At 42.5% G+C, this 15,842-nt stretch overlaps 1 protein-coding gene across 3 annotated transcripts in view; it reads right to left on the reverse strand.

Moving 5' to 3' along the window:
- Positions 1-4,247: 4,247 nt before the first annotated feature.
- Positions 4,248-15,842, reverse strand: part of LOC125281997 (focal adhesion kinase 1-like) — a 97,158-nt gene continuing 85,563 nt past the window's right edge. For all 3 annotated transcript variants that reach the window (XM_057312924.1, XM_057312923.1, XM_057312925.1), the window contains 4 exons: positions 10,791-10,958; positions 9,392-9,529; positions 6,317-6,465; positions 4,248-4,447 (listed from right to left, as the gene is read on the reverse strand). In XM_057312924.1, the coding sequence (XP_057168907.1) occupies position 4,447; positions 6,317-6,465; positions 9,392-9,529; positions 10,791-10,958 (456 nt within the window). In that variant the 3' untranslated portion in view covers positions 4,248-4,446. The remainder of the gene's footprint in view (positions 4,448-6,316; positions 6,466-9,391; positions 9,530-10,790; positions 10,959-15,842) is intronic.

Raw genomic sequence — 15,842 nt, forward strand, 5'->3', positions numbered from 1 at the left:
TATTCATTGAGAAACACTGTTTGGGTCAATTTGGGGTTCAAATGGGCAGAGAGCTTAGTGGCTGTCAAGGAAACACGTGAAGAGATTTAATGCAGCTCAGCCCCGTGTGGGACATTTGGCAAAACTGATTTCTAAAGCGGGAGGCATGGTGGCCTCTTCACCAGGAAGGCTGAGAGACGCACCCACCAGCCCAGGTCTTGTGGTCGGGGTTTGCCGCCTCCCAGAAGGTCCAAGCTGCCTGAGGGGGAAGAGGACAAGCCTCTGGGAGCTCCCTCGTCCATCCTGGTCCCTCCATGGAGAGAGGCCTACTCACCTGGAAACCTTCCCCCACGTGTTCTCGAGGCGGTGAATGGAGACACTCTGCAGAGCCGAGAGGATGGCATGTAAGGACGAGTTGTTCCTCAGGGCTTGACAGGCCTGGGGAGGGAAGAGAATGGGCTGTCATGTGGGGAGCCAGCACCTGATTGGCTCTCAAGCTTCAGTCCCCCTCAGGGGAAGGCGCTCCTGCTGGAGGAAGCCGCTGTCCAGGGACCTGCCGAAGGGCACACGTGAGGCCCAGAGGAGGAGGAGGATTTTACCTCACTCCAAGGAAGGAGCCAGGCAGAAACGGAGCATCCCAGCATAGGGCCACGCAAGGGGAGGTCAGCATGCCCCTGGACCAAAGAGCCTAGGGACTGCACAGTCCTAGGGCAAAGACCAGGGCCTTCCACCCTGAGACCTGATCAAGGGAAGAGCAGTGCCCGAGACTCAGGAGAGCACCTCGGCTGGGCTTCCCATTGCATACCTTGGCCACCTTGATCCAGTGCTCCACCACCATGGCCCTATCCCGGGCTGTCATGCTTGGGTTGCCAAGGCAGGTGGTGATGACATACTTGGCCACACCGTTGAACTGGGCGACAGTGGCCCGGACTGTGGGTGCCAGGTGCTCACTGCCAGGCTTGTTGCGCTTGGACCAGATGGAGCCCAGGCACTAATGGGGCAGCAGCTTCTTGAACAGCTCCTAGAGAACAGGCGGACCTTGGTTCACCCAGTCATTTCCCATGCAAGACTTATGTCCTACGTAGGGGTCACAGGTCAGAGCTGGACCTCAGGGAGCTGAGAATCTGGCCTGAGCCTGGGTGGAGACCGTGGATTTCATTCCATTGTTTTTCACTGAGGGAACAGGGTAGAAGGACAACAGCCCCAGGCATGTAAAGCTCCACTTCCCAACAGAAGCAAGGCACTTCAATATCCCCCTCCAGTCCTGCAAACTATGTGCATTATTCTCTTTTTCTGTGTTGGAACAGCGCCACACTAAGATTCACGCTGCTCAACAACATGATGCAGCTGTGCGATTACTGAGAATCTATTTGTTTTAGGCTTCTAACAAAATATCTATTTTCTCTCTTTTGAACATATATCTCACTCAGTAGTGACAGCTCAAGTTCTTTTTCACAATGAATGATTCAGAAATAAGTATCAAAAACAGATTTGAAGAGAACAGAAGAGACAATTAAAAGATACGGAAACATCCTACTTAATAAAAGGCCATGTATTTATGTTCTGAGTCGAATTTTAAAGCTTTTAAAACATTTTATTCCTATAAATCCATCTTAGATAGCAACTGGACCTCACAGAAGCACTTAAATAAACGTTTACCAGTTGTATCCTGGCGAACAATATTTCTTGCTTTCTCAGCTCCTGGTGCCCCAGATGTGGTGGCGCTCCTCGATAGCACTGGCTCGGCCACATCCGGGTGGCTCCGCCAGCTGAGAGAACAGGATCTCCCCACGGTGGCTCCTTTCGGAGAATAGAACACAGCCTGATAAAGGATAAGAAAAGAAAAATAATCTAAAGGCTGACTTCCTTATCATTCATTGCATAGCCTGTGTTACTCAGCAGATTTCATAAATCCAACTGTATATAATCGGCAGCTTCTCTTGTTGCAAAATTAGGTATCACTTCTCTGCTTTCCTCTCCTAGAGCTCTGGTCAAGTATTTCAAATGAGTGGTCAAGGATCCAAGAGAAATACAGGAGATAAGAGACCAAGACAGAGATTTCTGCACAGGTAATGTGCTGGTGGCTGCCACCTATGGGTGGTTTTCACACCCAGGTTCCTGAGAGTATATTTTGTTTCCACAAATCCAGTGCTTAGAAGGCAAGTATTTTTATAATGAACATTTGAATTTATTTTTATTTTTACTTTAAAAAATTTTTAAAAAAAATATATTATGTTAGTCACCATACAGCACATCCCTGGTGTTTGATGCAAAGTTCGATGATTCATTAGTTGCGCATAACACCCAGTGCACCATGCAATACGTGCCCTCCTTACTACCCATCACCAGCCCATCCCATTCCCCCACTCCCCTCCCCTCTGTAGCCCTCAGTTTGTTTCTCAGAGTCCATAGTCTCTCATGCTTCATTCCCCCTTCTGATCACCCCCCTTTCTTTATCCCTTTCTTCCCCTACTGATCATCCTAGTTCTTATGTTCCATAGATGAGAGAAATCATATGATAATTGTCTTTCTCTGCTTGACTTATTTCACTTAGCATTATCTCCTCATGAGCAAGATGATAGATCAATCAGAAATATTTGCCAAAGGCATTAATTACATAATTGAATTCATTCTGTATCATTCCATAAACTGTTTTTCAGATTGTTTACCTTCCTATAAATAAATACAGCCACTCACAGACTGCAGCGAAGATATTATAAGAATCAGTCCCATTAATGACATGTTTATATGGTTAAGTAATCACCATAATTGGTTCACACCTCCCCACATCCACATCCTCTGTGGGCCTCTCCCACAATGACCCTGGGCTTCATCACATGACTTGCTTTGCTAGCAAAATGAGCAAGCAGAGATTTGAAATGCGTTGGAAAATCTGGGCTTGCCCTGTTGCTGCTCCTGGAAACCTAAAACCTCACCAAAAAAGCCTGAGCTGGCCTGCTGGGCAATAAAAGGTATGTGGCCAAGTCCCCCCATCACTGCCCCAGCTGACAGCTGGCCAACCCTAGAGCTGCCTGGCTGATTATTTGACAGCCTAGCTGACTACAAACACAGAAGGGAATCCAGCAGAACTCCCAACTGTGTCCAACCCAAACTGCCAACTCATAAAATCATGATTTAAACAACTGGCTGTTCCTTTAAGTCACTATGTTTTGGGGTGATCTGTCACACAGGAAAAGCTGATACAGTCTATAATAAGGCTATTGTTGAGGCTATAGTCTACCCAAAGCAAGCAATGTATACTTTATGCATCTTGGGAGAAGAAACTCCTCCCAAGTTTTAGGACCAAGAAAAGCTATGTATCACCTAAGCTGTCGATGTTCCCCATTTGTAATCTGTGATCCTCTGCTGTAACCCTGTGAAGATCAGAGTCACATCTAAGCTTGCTCCCCTTCTCCCTCCCTAGCAAGAATAGGGGGCTCTCTGGCATGCATTCTGGCATCTTAACCACTCCGGCAACTCCGCTCCCTTTAAATTTGCCCCAGTGTCCTTACCCATTTTATCTATTGTATTATAGGTACTTCTATGAACTGCCTCAAAATCTTTACACAATAAATTGGAGTACAAGGGAATTAATCCCAAGACTGTGTCACAGCCTTAAAACAGTAATGAAGACAAATTGTTGTCCCCAGTAGAAACCACCATGGATGTTTTCCACCTTGATCTGACTCGAGGTCTCAAAACAACTTTTATCTAGAAACAAAAAAAGCCAAAATGACTCCCATCTGAAACACTCAGAATTTTTCTACCTTGCCTAAGCAGGCACTGGAATACGTCTTTCTAGTGTGGTGCCCGGAGCTGGACTTTCCCAGCTTCAATTTCTGGCTTTCCCACTTCTCAGCTAGGTACCTTGAGTGAGCCCATCACCATGGACTCTCTGTACTTCAGTTTCTGTCTGTGATACCTGGATAGTAACTCAGAAGTTACCAAGAGGGCGAAGAGAGAGAATACATACAAGCACGAGCCATTATTATTATTCCTGTTGCTACTACTGCTACTCCCCTTCATCTTCTTTCTTCCTCCACAGCCCCTTCATAAATTCATCATCCTTACTACGAGGACAGAGTGCTATGAAACACCATCCGACACCACCATTAAAAAGACACGGCCTGTATGGTTTATTCCAAAATTCCATGCATTAATTGCCTATATGTATAGACACACTCCGCCTCCATCTCAGACATCTGGTATTTCTCTGTAAGAGTAGAAGTACCTTTGTCTCGCTGCTTCTTTTCCTTTTGTTCACTTAGTTTGTCTAGAGGTAGGTTTGTCATCTCAACTCCGTAACAGTTCTCGCCAGCACTGCTGTCTAGGAGTCCATGACGTTGGCCCACTCGTTTATGAGTTCTTCCCATTCCGTGAGGGAGGACAGCACACCAAGGAAGTCATCCCAGAGCTCTTGAGAAATGTACACACACAGGTTTGCTCGGATCCACGCCACCATGAGTGTCTAAAACCAACAAGCCAACAAGAGAACTGAATCACCCTCATTTGGAAGAAGAATGAGTTTTAACAAAATATTTTAAATTACTAGGAATAAAATGAACTTTAAAATAAAAAGCACTTGATCTTGATTTTCTTTTAGCGTCTCAAAATTTATTTGATCAACTGTAATCAGGATCTGAGCTACGGAGAAATCAGCTATTATCATGAACAAAACTACTGGTTCAAAATCCCCTGGTGTCTGCAGCTAGTCCTGGCTGTAACTTGGGAGAAGACAAAACTCTCGGTATAACAACTATTCTACTTCTTTTTTTTTTTTTTTTAAAGATTTTATTTATTTATTTGACAGAGAGAGAGACAGCCAGCGAGAGAGGGAACACAAGCAGGGGGAGTGGAAGAGGAAGAAGCAGGCTCCCATCAGAGGAGCCTGATGCGGGGCTTGATCCCTGAACACCGGGATCACGCCCTGAGCCGAAGGCAGATGCCCAACGACTGATCCGCCCAGGCGCCCCTGGAATTTACATCCTAAAATAATCATTTTGATTCCTGTGGTTTCTGTACCAGTGAACTTGCTACCTGATGGGATTCCTTTGGGCCCACCCTCCCTTCATGGGAGAAAGGAAAAGGCTGGACTCCACAGCCCTAGGGGCCCCTGCCAGGTCAGTCCTGCCTCATTTCTATGCTTTCCACCAGGTGCACACAGAGCTTTCCCTTTAGTGCTGACTCAAGGACATCCAGAAAAAGCATCCAGGGGACACCTGGGTGGCACAGCGGTTAGGCGTCTGCCTTCAGCTCAGGGCGTGATCCCGACATTATGGGATCGAGCCCCACATCAGGCTCCTCTGCTATGAGCCTGCTTCTTCCTCTCCCACTCCCCCTGCTTGTGTTCCCTCTCTCGCTGGCTGTCTCTATCTGTGTTAAATAAATATATAAAACTAAAACTAAAAAAAAAAAAAAAAGAAAAGAAAAAGCATCCAGAACACAGGTGTGGTAACGGGGCCCCACTGAGGACTTCCAGGAGGGAAGTGGCCACCAGAGCTGGTTTGCAGCAGCCCTGAGCACTGAGCACAGAGGCCAAAGCCCACTGACAGCAGGGCTGACCCAGCCAGGCCGCCCCAGGGCAGCGATGGGTGGGAGGAACACGTAAAGGACGGGCTGGAGAGGCATTTTACAACTAGAACTGAGGGGCATGAAGAAAGAGGGTTACAGAGTGGCTCTGAGGTCTCTGTTGCTGACAACGTCTGAAAGCACCTCCTAAGCTGGAGTGATGCGCTCATCATGGGACGGGGGCGTGGGAAAAACCCACAGCACTGTGTACTTTCGGGGTATTATAAATACAGAGACACCAAACAAAAACAAAGGAGAAAAACGAAAACATTTCGCATAAGCACATTTTCATGACGCCACTATATGTTTGACGGTACTATTATTCGGTCATTCTGACAGTCTGTCATTTCAGATAATTGGTTTACCAAAGTGAATTCAAAGCTTCAAATTGGAAGCAATAAAAATCAGTTAACAGCATTTCAGAGCAATTAACAACCGCTCCTGGGCTTATGAAGAAGGATAGAAAACACCAGTTGCATTGCTTTTCCACAAAGCAGTCTGATGACAATTTAAAATGGAAAAATCTACTATTAAGTAATATGACTACTTTTCATTCAGTAACATTTTTAAAGCCAATAATAAAAATAAACTATCAAAGTGCTGGATACTTACCTTCTTCATAATTCACAGAAACTGTTACAGAAGATTGATTATCATCTTACTGTTCACTTTGTAAAGCCATCAGTAAGTGGAGGCTTTGACGTTCTAATTATTATGTTGAAAAACAGAAACATGTTTTACAGAATTAATGAATTTGAAATAAACTTACCATGTCTTTTTATTCATTGTAAGCTCCATTATCATGCGCCTACGAATAATCAAAACAGCTTTACAGGCATCAGCTTGTTCTCTTAAGAGCATGGGAACTTCAGGACATGGTTCCAACAAAAAGACGTTTGCTGCATTGGTCAAAAATACCTTGAAATCAACAAATTTTACAGTAAACATATAAATGTAACTAAACACATAAATCTGAACAAATTTTTCTTAAAGATAATGATATTAATTTCCCTCTACTAAACAATCACCTTGGAGTCATTTCAACTAAGGCAAGTGGTACCAACACATACTCAAGATTCTTTAAAATGCTTCTCTTAGAATCACCTGACACACTTGAAAGACCTTTCCTAGAAAAAAATTATTAATACAAATTAATAGTGCAACTATAGAAAATTTATGAATCAGAAAACTTTCTGAAGACTTCTTTTTACATTACCTCAAAAGAAAAGGGGAAAACAGTAAGATAGGATCACTGCTTCTGGGTGAGAAATTTTGGGGTCGGGGACGGGGAGAGGAAGAGGAGCAGTGGTCAGACAGTGGCTGGGAAAAACCATCTGATTGCTGTGGAATCTCCCAGCACATGAACTTTGCAGGTAGGAAGCACGGCCAGCACCACCCAACACGGGCGCAGATCTCTAGTAGCTGTAGGGAGGCAGGAAACCGGCACGGCCACATGGTCAACAGTACAGAGCTTCCAGGTGCATATACCTTGACTAGGAGAACGATATTAGGCAGTAGGATATAAAACCTATGTGAATTCTTGAGATAAAAACAGATTTAAAAAAACTTAGATGACCAGCCAACAGCTCTACACTCTACCTCAGACCTTTGGGGTACAAGTTCACTGTCCATTCCTGTCAGGGATGTTTCAGTAGAAAATGGTGAGACGCACAGATGTGGCCTGTTACGTAGTCGTTAGTGACTGCTTAGGGGCACTACAGTAAAGTTACCACTGTGTTACTACTGACACAGACGACACCAGTGACCCTTCAGTTTAGGAGACTGAGTTGTCAGTCTGGTGATGAAGGTGGATGGGTACCATCTACCTAGATCCTATGCCTTCTTAAGTCTCCCTTGTGTTCAGCAGTACAAATTCAAAGGATCTGGGAACAAACAGAATTCTCTGGCTCACCTGGGAATGAAATCTATCAACACAACATCTTAAAATAGATGCACAAACGGACTGAAGAAATTAAAATAAACATGCTCAAAAGTCAAGTGGGTGAATTTAAATATTGACAGCCTCTAAGATTATCTTGTGCAAGATTAAAAAGGTGTCAGGGCCTACTTTTCTAGAAAGAATTACTAAATAAGCACTGTAATAATTGGTAACAGATGATAACAGCAATTGTGAAGACTTTCCTAGCTTTCAAGTGGGAAAAAGGAAAACAAAGAACTTTTTGACTAACCAACTCTAGCAGTGGTAGTATAATTTTAGTGGCCATTTTATTTTTTTACTACCCTGACTGAGATCAAGACCTGAGCTGAGAGATCAAGAGTCGGAGGCTTAACCGACTGAGCCACCCAGCTGCCCCTCGCGGCCATGTTTTTGGAAGACGTATGGCATAGACGATCTGCTGCAAGACAGATCTTTCACTCAAGGTATTTGGTTTCTTGATGTGAATTGGAAACTTTGCATACTCCCAAGTAAAAGTGAGGAGTCTTCATATATTATATTCTCCGCTCATTTTCTTTTTTAAAAAAGATCAAAATGCCAACTCCATGAATCTTTCTTACTACCATGTCAGTACTGGTTAAGGTAAAAATTAAAAAAAAATTAATACGTCCAAATTGTACCTCTCAACAGCAACTGGAGAAGAGTACTAGCTTATTCAACCTGTACTTGGCCACTTTTTCCTAATGAACCAAGGAAAGGACCAAAGATACTGGATACAAAGAGAACAAACACAGCTATTAGAATCCAAACTAAACATTTTTGAACACTGTTGTGCTACAATCAAGTGGAAAGTATTTTTTCTTGGTTTGGCCAAGTCGATGTAACTCATCCTTTCAGAAAGCAAATTAATACTCTCCTGAACCTAGGGAGATACTGGCAGTGGGATGGCTGAGGACGGCATATGGCAATCCACTTGGAGGACAAGGAATACCAAGGGACACAGGCTAGGGACTCCGGCATGCACTTCTCTGGTGAGGGCACAGATTTTCCTAACAACTGGCACCAGAGTTCTCTGAAGCTACTCAAGTAAAATCATCTTCATTTTGTTTCAAGTTGATTTCCAATTATTTGCTGATTTTCACTGAAAAATGAGAAGATTCAATAGTTACAGAGTATTAAACTGCTAATGAACCTGAAAGCAAAAAGGATACCATGACAAGGAATCCTACTGAGAGATGGATGACAAAAGCATGTCATTGAAAATTGGGCAACAGGCAAGCTATGCCTATGCTACCTCAGGTGGATATGGGGTAGAGGGTGGGCGCCAGGGAGCAGGGGAAAAAGAGGCATTCTGTGTTTTCACTTAGAGACCTAACAACCTTCCACGTAGATGGGGGCCAAGAGGTAATCAATCTCCCAATCCCCATTTTTGAGGTAAAATCCTGAGGTCTGGGAAGATTAAGTGATCAGCCAAAGTTGTTCTTTCCAATGTTCCCAAATGGCACTGGTTCTATTTAAATATTCATACAGATAAAGATTTAAAAAGTAGAGCATTTATCATCAAACAGGCAATTTTTAAGAAGAATATTCTTTATGGGATTATAGAATCACCATGCTTGTCTTGCAAATTAGAGTCCAGATGACGGACTAACTCCCCATATGTGTTCAGGACATGCTTTTTAAGATTTGGATCTCAGTCATTTCACATTCACTGCGTAATAATCCCTCTCAAAAACCTGCAACCGGCTCATAGGTCTCCTTCGACTAGAAAAGAATCTTTACAAACTGAAGATGAGCGGTCAGGAAGAAAACTCAGAATGAGAACTTAAGGGCTGTTTACTGACAGGTAGATACAAATATCCCCGTACTTTAATGATGCTATCACAATAAACAAAATGTTCAATGGACTCCAAGCGGAGGTCTTTATGTTTCCGGCCAGCCACGTACCTGCAGCATAGCCTGGGCCCCGGCTTTCCCGTTCTTATTTTCTTCTTGCGTCACACATCCTCTGCTCACTGCACTCGTGAAGGAGTATGTTCGTCCCCAACTGGAAGATCGCTTATGACGAGAACCGTCAGATGAGGTCTTTAGAAGATAAAAACCAGTTCACGGAGGGGGAAGAAGTACATGTTCACATATTTAATTCCTTACACTTACTAAAATTCATGAGAATAGAGGTTTTAGAAGGGCGAGTCTTTTTTCCATTTTGTTCACCACCTCCAGCACCTCAAACAGTGCCTAGTGTTTAGTATGTGCTGAAGAAATAAACACAGGTCCAGTGACTGAATGAGTCTCTAAAACAGATCTTTAAAATGTGTGATAAATTCCATTTGCTTATCTATTCGTTTTGACCTCATGACCAGTTATTAAAATGATTTCACCAATATTAAAAAATCAAAAATTATGGAATTAATACAGATATTTAAAAGTGATATGCCTTTGATTACAAATAGTCTTAAATGTTTGTTGTTAATTGCTACAACACCCACTTTTAGAAATAATTTCTCAGGGGCGCCTGGGTAGCACAGTGCTTAAGCGTCTGCCTTCGGCTCAGGGCGTGATCCCGGTGTTCCGGGATCGAGTCCCACATCGGGCTCCTTCGCTGGGAGCCTGCTTCTTCCTCTCCCACTCCCCTGCTATGTTCCCTCTCTCGCTGGCTGTCTCTCTGTCACATAAATAAATAAAAATCTTAAAAAAAATAATTTCTCAGACTAGTTTCAAAACAGCATGCCAGAAATAGAAATATGACAGATATTTTGTTTCAGGAAGAGATCCCACTGTGTCGTTTTAGGTTTATCCAGCCTCTAGCTTTACCTAACCAGGACGAAAAGTTCCATTCCAGCAGCACTCACTCTAAGGACAGCACCCAGCCCTGAAGTGAGGCTTCTTAAGAGAGGAGATAGCACTCATTATTGGGTTAGTCCTTTCGGCTGCTCTGGGCAGGCCACTGCACAAGACAAGACTGCCAAAACATTCTAAATTTAGTTTCTCAAATGCTATTTGTTTAAACATGTCAATACCAATACGGCAGTGACATTTTTAGTCTCATACGCAGACGTGTGAACATACGATGGTTCATAAAACAACTCTGCCGCCACAGTGAATGACGAAGCTGCCATGCACAGCCGGACCTAGCCTGAGGGGAAGGAGGTGACCAATGATCCTGAAGACAGCCCAGAAGCAGCCTCACTGAAGCAGGTCCTCACGGAACCCAGCAACTGGATAGCAGCAACTACGATAAAAGAGCCCCGCTGGCCTGTGCCCCACTGACTGGCACCCTCGCCCGATCGGGTAGACTTTGCTAAAATACGGGTACTCCCAACTGAAACAAGCGACAACGTATTACCTCTTTGCTGTCAGTCTCTGAAAATCCTAATTTTTCAGCATCTTGTAGGGCAGCTTCTTTTTTATCTGGTTCTTCCATGAACACAGGTTTGTCCTGGAGGATCCACTTTCTGTACACTGGAACTACCTTCCTTGTTACAGCGATGTCACAGGAAGGCAACAAAAACGCCTAAAATAAAAAGAGAAGACTCTCTTTAACTCCACACCTGCTCAGATCACTGTAACAGACACATAACAGACATTTCTAATCACCACCACCAAGTTCAGACTTTCCTCTGAAACATACGGAGCCAGATATTTTTGTGCACACCAAACTTGCTGAAGAAAAAAGGCATTTTCAATTGGGCCAGAAAATGTCATGCAATTTACAAATAACTTCTGTATTCTGAATATTTTTTTCACAAAAATAGCCAACATGCATGCCTACACAGATACTTTAAGTGGCTACATAAACCATAACAGTTATACAACCCAATGAATTAGAAATTGAGTATAAGACAACAGACAGACTACTGCAGCCAGCTGCAGCCAACTGTCACATCTCCGCTAACTCCATGTGCAGGGATGTCATGCTGATGACGGAAGGATTATTTACACCACAGAAGTTGGCTAATAACTGGAGCCGTTCTTTTTTCTTCCCCTTTGTCTTTCTCTTCCTTCCTTCTTTTTCGCCCCTCCCTTTCACCTTACCATCCCTTTCTGGGAGCCCACATTCACCAGCATACCAATGAGTCAAGACTGTACTCAGGTGTCTGTACTCACTGGTATGCTAGTGAATGCCGCTCGCAGAAAACACATGAAAGAGAGCCTCTGGCCAGCTGTAGCACTGTGCACATTGATGTGAACTTTCTTTTTTCCGATTTCTCACATTTATTTGAGAGAGAGAGAGAGAGAGCATGTGCCCAGCAGGGGAAGGGCAGAGGATGAGGGAGAGAGCAAGCAGACTCCAGCACTGAGCACAGAGCCTGACACGGGGCTCAATACCATGATGCTGAGATCACTGCCTGAGCCAAAACCAAGAGTCAGACTTTAGCCGACTGAGCCACACAGCACCCCATGAACTTTTGAACATTACAGACTCTCTTTACACATATGCATGTAAGACTTCTGATTTAATGTAAGAGTCCAAACATATAAACAAAACGGTAAAGGAGAAATGTATTTGCCTTTTGAGTATTAGCTCTAAGGAATATTTCTGACTGAGGGGTAAACACAAAGGAGAGGAACTCAATACTACAGAAGTGTTTTCATTCCATAGATGAAAAATTAAGCTGAGGCTCAGAACACATGAGATATTTTCCCAAGGTTACAAAGTAAGTTAGCGATGATTCTAGGTCTTGAAATCTCAAGATTCAGAGATTTCATACTGTCCTTAATGTTTATGCTACAGGATCCAATGACAGGCAGACTTTAGTGTAACAAGGATTCATGCAATATATACATTTCCATCGATGTCACATCAAATTGCAGAATAGAGGAGTCTGTGTTATAACAAGAAGGTAACATATCAATGTAACAAATATTCTGACATGTATCTCAAGAAAGATCAATAAAGACAAAGAAGAGTATGACAAACTACAATGGTGTCCCACTCTAATGTTGTTCCAAATTGTATTACAAATATTTTCACACATATAATAAAGTAGAAATACTTTAAAGTGAATACCATGTACTGCCGCCTAGATTCTACCATTAGCATTTGCTAGATTTGCTTACCACATACCTATCAACCCACCCCTATTTATCCTTCTTTCAACCCATTTTATTTTTGATGCATTGCAAAGAAATCTGCAAACATCAGTACATTTCACCCCTAAACATTTCAACATGCATATCACTTCCTTAGAGTTCAAAATTTCTTTATGGTACTTTACATAAAATTTATAAATCAGGAAATGCACAAATGTTAAGTGGACCATGTGATGAGTTTGGACAAATGTAGACAATGAGGTAATCCAAATCCAAAATCAAAGGTATATCATGTTATCCTCCTCCTAAGAAGCAAAGAGAAATGTTCTCTGTAGGAAAATAAGGTCACAGTAAAACCCAAATGATTTGTACAAACTGTCTGGTTAATATGATATGTAGCATATTCATTAAAAATCAGAAATATGAGAAAAGAAGTCAACATTAACAACACCACAATAAAAACCAGACAATACTTTAAAGACATAGGAGATCAGGATAAAGAAAGTTTCAAAAAGAAATGGAAATGGAATTGAAAAATAAAATAACCAAAATGAAAAACTCAGTGGGTATGGATTGACAACAGAATGGACATGGCTGAAAACAGGATGAAAAAACCAAAGGAAACACCCAGAGTGAAGCACGGTGAGACGAAAGGACGGCCTACTCAGAAAGGAAGGCAAGAGAGAGAACACAATGAAGAGCTGCTCCTATACTTGGCTGCAGAGGCACAAGGAAAGAAGATTAGCAAAAGAGGGCAGAAATGATATTTGAGGAGAGAATGCCCGAGAATTTTGCCAAAATTGGTAAAAGATGTCAATCCACACACTCAAGAATCACAAACAAGCAGGGTAAATACAGAGTACCTTACAGTAAAAGTGCTGAAAACCAAGAACAATCAGAAAATCTTACAAGCTTCCAGAGGAAAAAAGAGACATTTCCTCCAAAGGAGCAACCACGTGACCTCACATGACTTCTCAAAGACAATGCAACAAATATTCAATGCGCAAAGAGAGAACAGATGCCTGGGTAGAATTCAATATCCAGAAAAACTGCACTTCCAAACCAAAAGCAAAATAGAGAAATTTTCAGATACAGAAATGAGAAAAACTTTTACCAGGAGATCTGACCTAAGGGAAATACTAAAAGTTATTCTTTAGGCAGAAGGAAAATAATTCTGGATCAGAGATTTAGGAAGAGATAAAAGTGCAATAAACAGGTAATTATTTGGATAACTCTAATTGGATAAAATATATATATGAATATATATATATATATAAGAATAAAACTGGGTAAAATAATAAATATGAAAGAGATAATATATGTGTATACATATAAATAATATATTCATAATATGGAATTCAAATACAGATGGTCCTCAACTTAGGACAGTTCAACTCAGAAGTTTTCAACGTTATGACAGTGCGAAAGTCACGCATAGTCAGTAGAAACTGTACTTTGAATTTTGATCTTTTCCTGGGCTAGGGATATGTAGTATGACACTCTCTTGTGGCGCTGGGCGGTGGCAGTGGCTACAGCTCTCAGTCAGCCCTGGGATCGCAAGGATAAACACCTGATACACTTACTACTGTTTTGTACCCATATAACCATTCTCTTTTTCACTTCTAGTATGGTATCCAATAAATTACATGAGATATTTAACACTTTATTATAAGCTAGGCTTTGTGTTAGATGAGTTAGTTTACGTCCATCAGCTCCTCTGTAAGCCTTCCTGTCTGTCTGCCAGGCTGCTCTCTGTTTATATCCTGCCTTACCCATCTCCTCTCTGCCAGGCTCTTATTTGCTTCTCTAGCTAGCCAGGCCAGCAGTCAAATAGACACACGTAGGAATACCTGGAATGATACTCTACAAACATCAACAGTGGTTGCTTAATGGCAGTATTTTGAGTGATTGGCTTGGGACTCTATTTGTCTAATGAACATTCACTTTTTAAAACATAAAGTTATTTTTTAAAACAAAACCAACACCAACAAAACAACACAATCGACAAATAACCTTTAGAGCAGTGCTTTGAACTTTTCAGACCCATAACCTAAGTAAGACATTTTACGGAAACATATATGCATTTGGATAATAAATGTTGTTTTAGAAGGTTTACAAAGAAATACTAATCCTTAGAATATGCAGTGTACTCTGAAATGTTTCAGTCCATCCTATTCTATTCTATTCCATTATTTTAAAACAATACTGGCCTTTTTTTTTAAAGATTGTATTTATTCATCTGGGAGAGAGAGACAGAGCACAAGCAGGGGGAGAGAGAGAGGGAGAAGCAGACTCCTCGCTGAGCTGGGAGCCCAGTGTGGGGCTTGATCCCAGGACCTGGAGATCATGACCTGAGCCGAAGGCAGACGCTTAACCATCTGAGCCACCCAAGCGCCCCAAAAGACTGGCTTTTGATACGTTGACTTCATGACCTACAAATGGTCACAACAGGTAAGAAAAACACTGGTAAGAAGACAAGTTTCCAGCGGAGTGACCCCGAGACCAGAACTGCCCCACCTGAAGCTTCTACCACTCACTGCTAGCCTGCCTGCTGGGGGCAGCAGTAAACTGAGGCTGCCCTGAGCACCACTGAACCTCGTCTCCCCTCACTTACCATCTGTTTCCACTGTCTGCAACCTACCGAACCATCCAGGCCAAGGACACTTGCACAGTTAGCCCCTGCCACGAGCCTCTCTGCGCTCGGGGCCCCTTGTCAGCATTTATTTCGACACCACACCCATGGACATCTGACCTTCTTCCATCATGCACTGTTCTCTGGTGCATACACACACATCTTACCTCCCTCACTGAGAACATGAGCTTGCTGAATGCACATTTTAAACCTTAATGGCCTTTAGGCCTAAATATTAAATAGTCTCTGAACACTTTAAAATTGAAAACGAAATCACTAGGAAACAAGTCACATTTTGCCATCCTGAAAAGAACAATAAAGAGAAAGACAATTATCATATGGTTTCACTCATTTATGGAACATAAGAAGCAGGAAGATCGGTAGGAGAAGAAAGGGAAGAAGAAAGGGGGGGTAAATAGAAGGCGATATGAACCACAAGAGACTATGGACTCTGGGAAACAAACGGAGGGCTTCAGAGGGGAGGGGGGTGGGGGAATGGGATAGACTGGTGATGGGTATTAAGGAGGGCACGTATTGCATGGTGCACTGGGTGTTATACGCAAGTAATGAGTCATGGAACTTTACATCAAAAACTAGGGATGTACTGTATGGTGACTAACATAATAGAATAAAAAATATTATTAATTAAAAAAAAAAGAACAGACAAAAAAATCCCGCCCCCCCCAAAAAAAGAACAATACATCATTGACCACAAGAGGGCAATAGAATGCA

This window comes from Ursus arctos, unplaced genomic scaffold (assembly GCF_023065955.2).
Source record: "Ursus arctos isolate Adak ecotype North America unplaced genomic scaffold, UrsArc2.0 scaffold_16, whole genome shotgun sequence".
NCBI lineage: Eukaryota > Metazoa > Chordata > Mammalia > Carnivora > Ursidae > Ursus > Ursus arctos.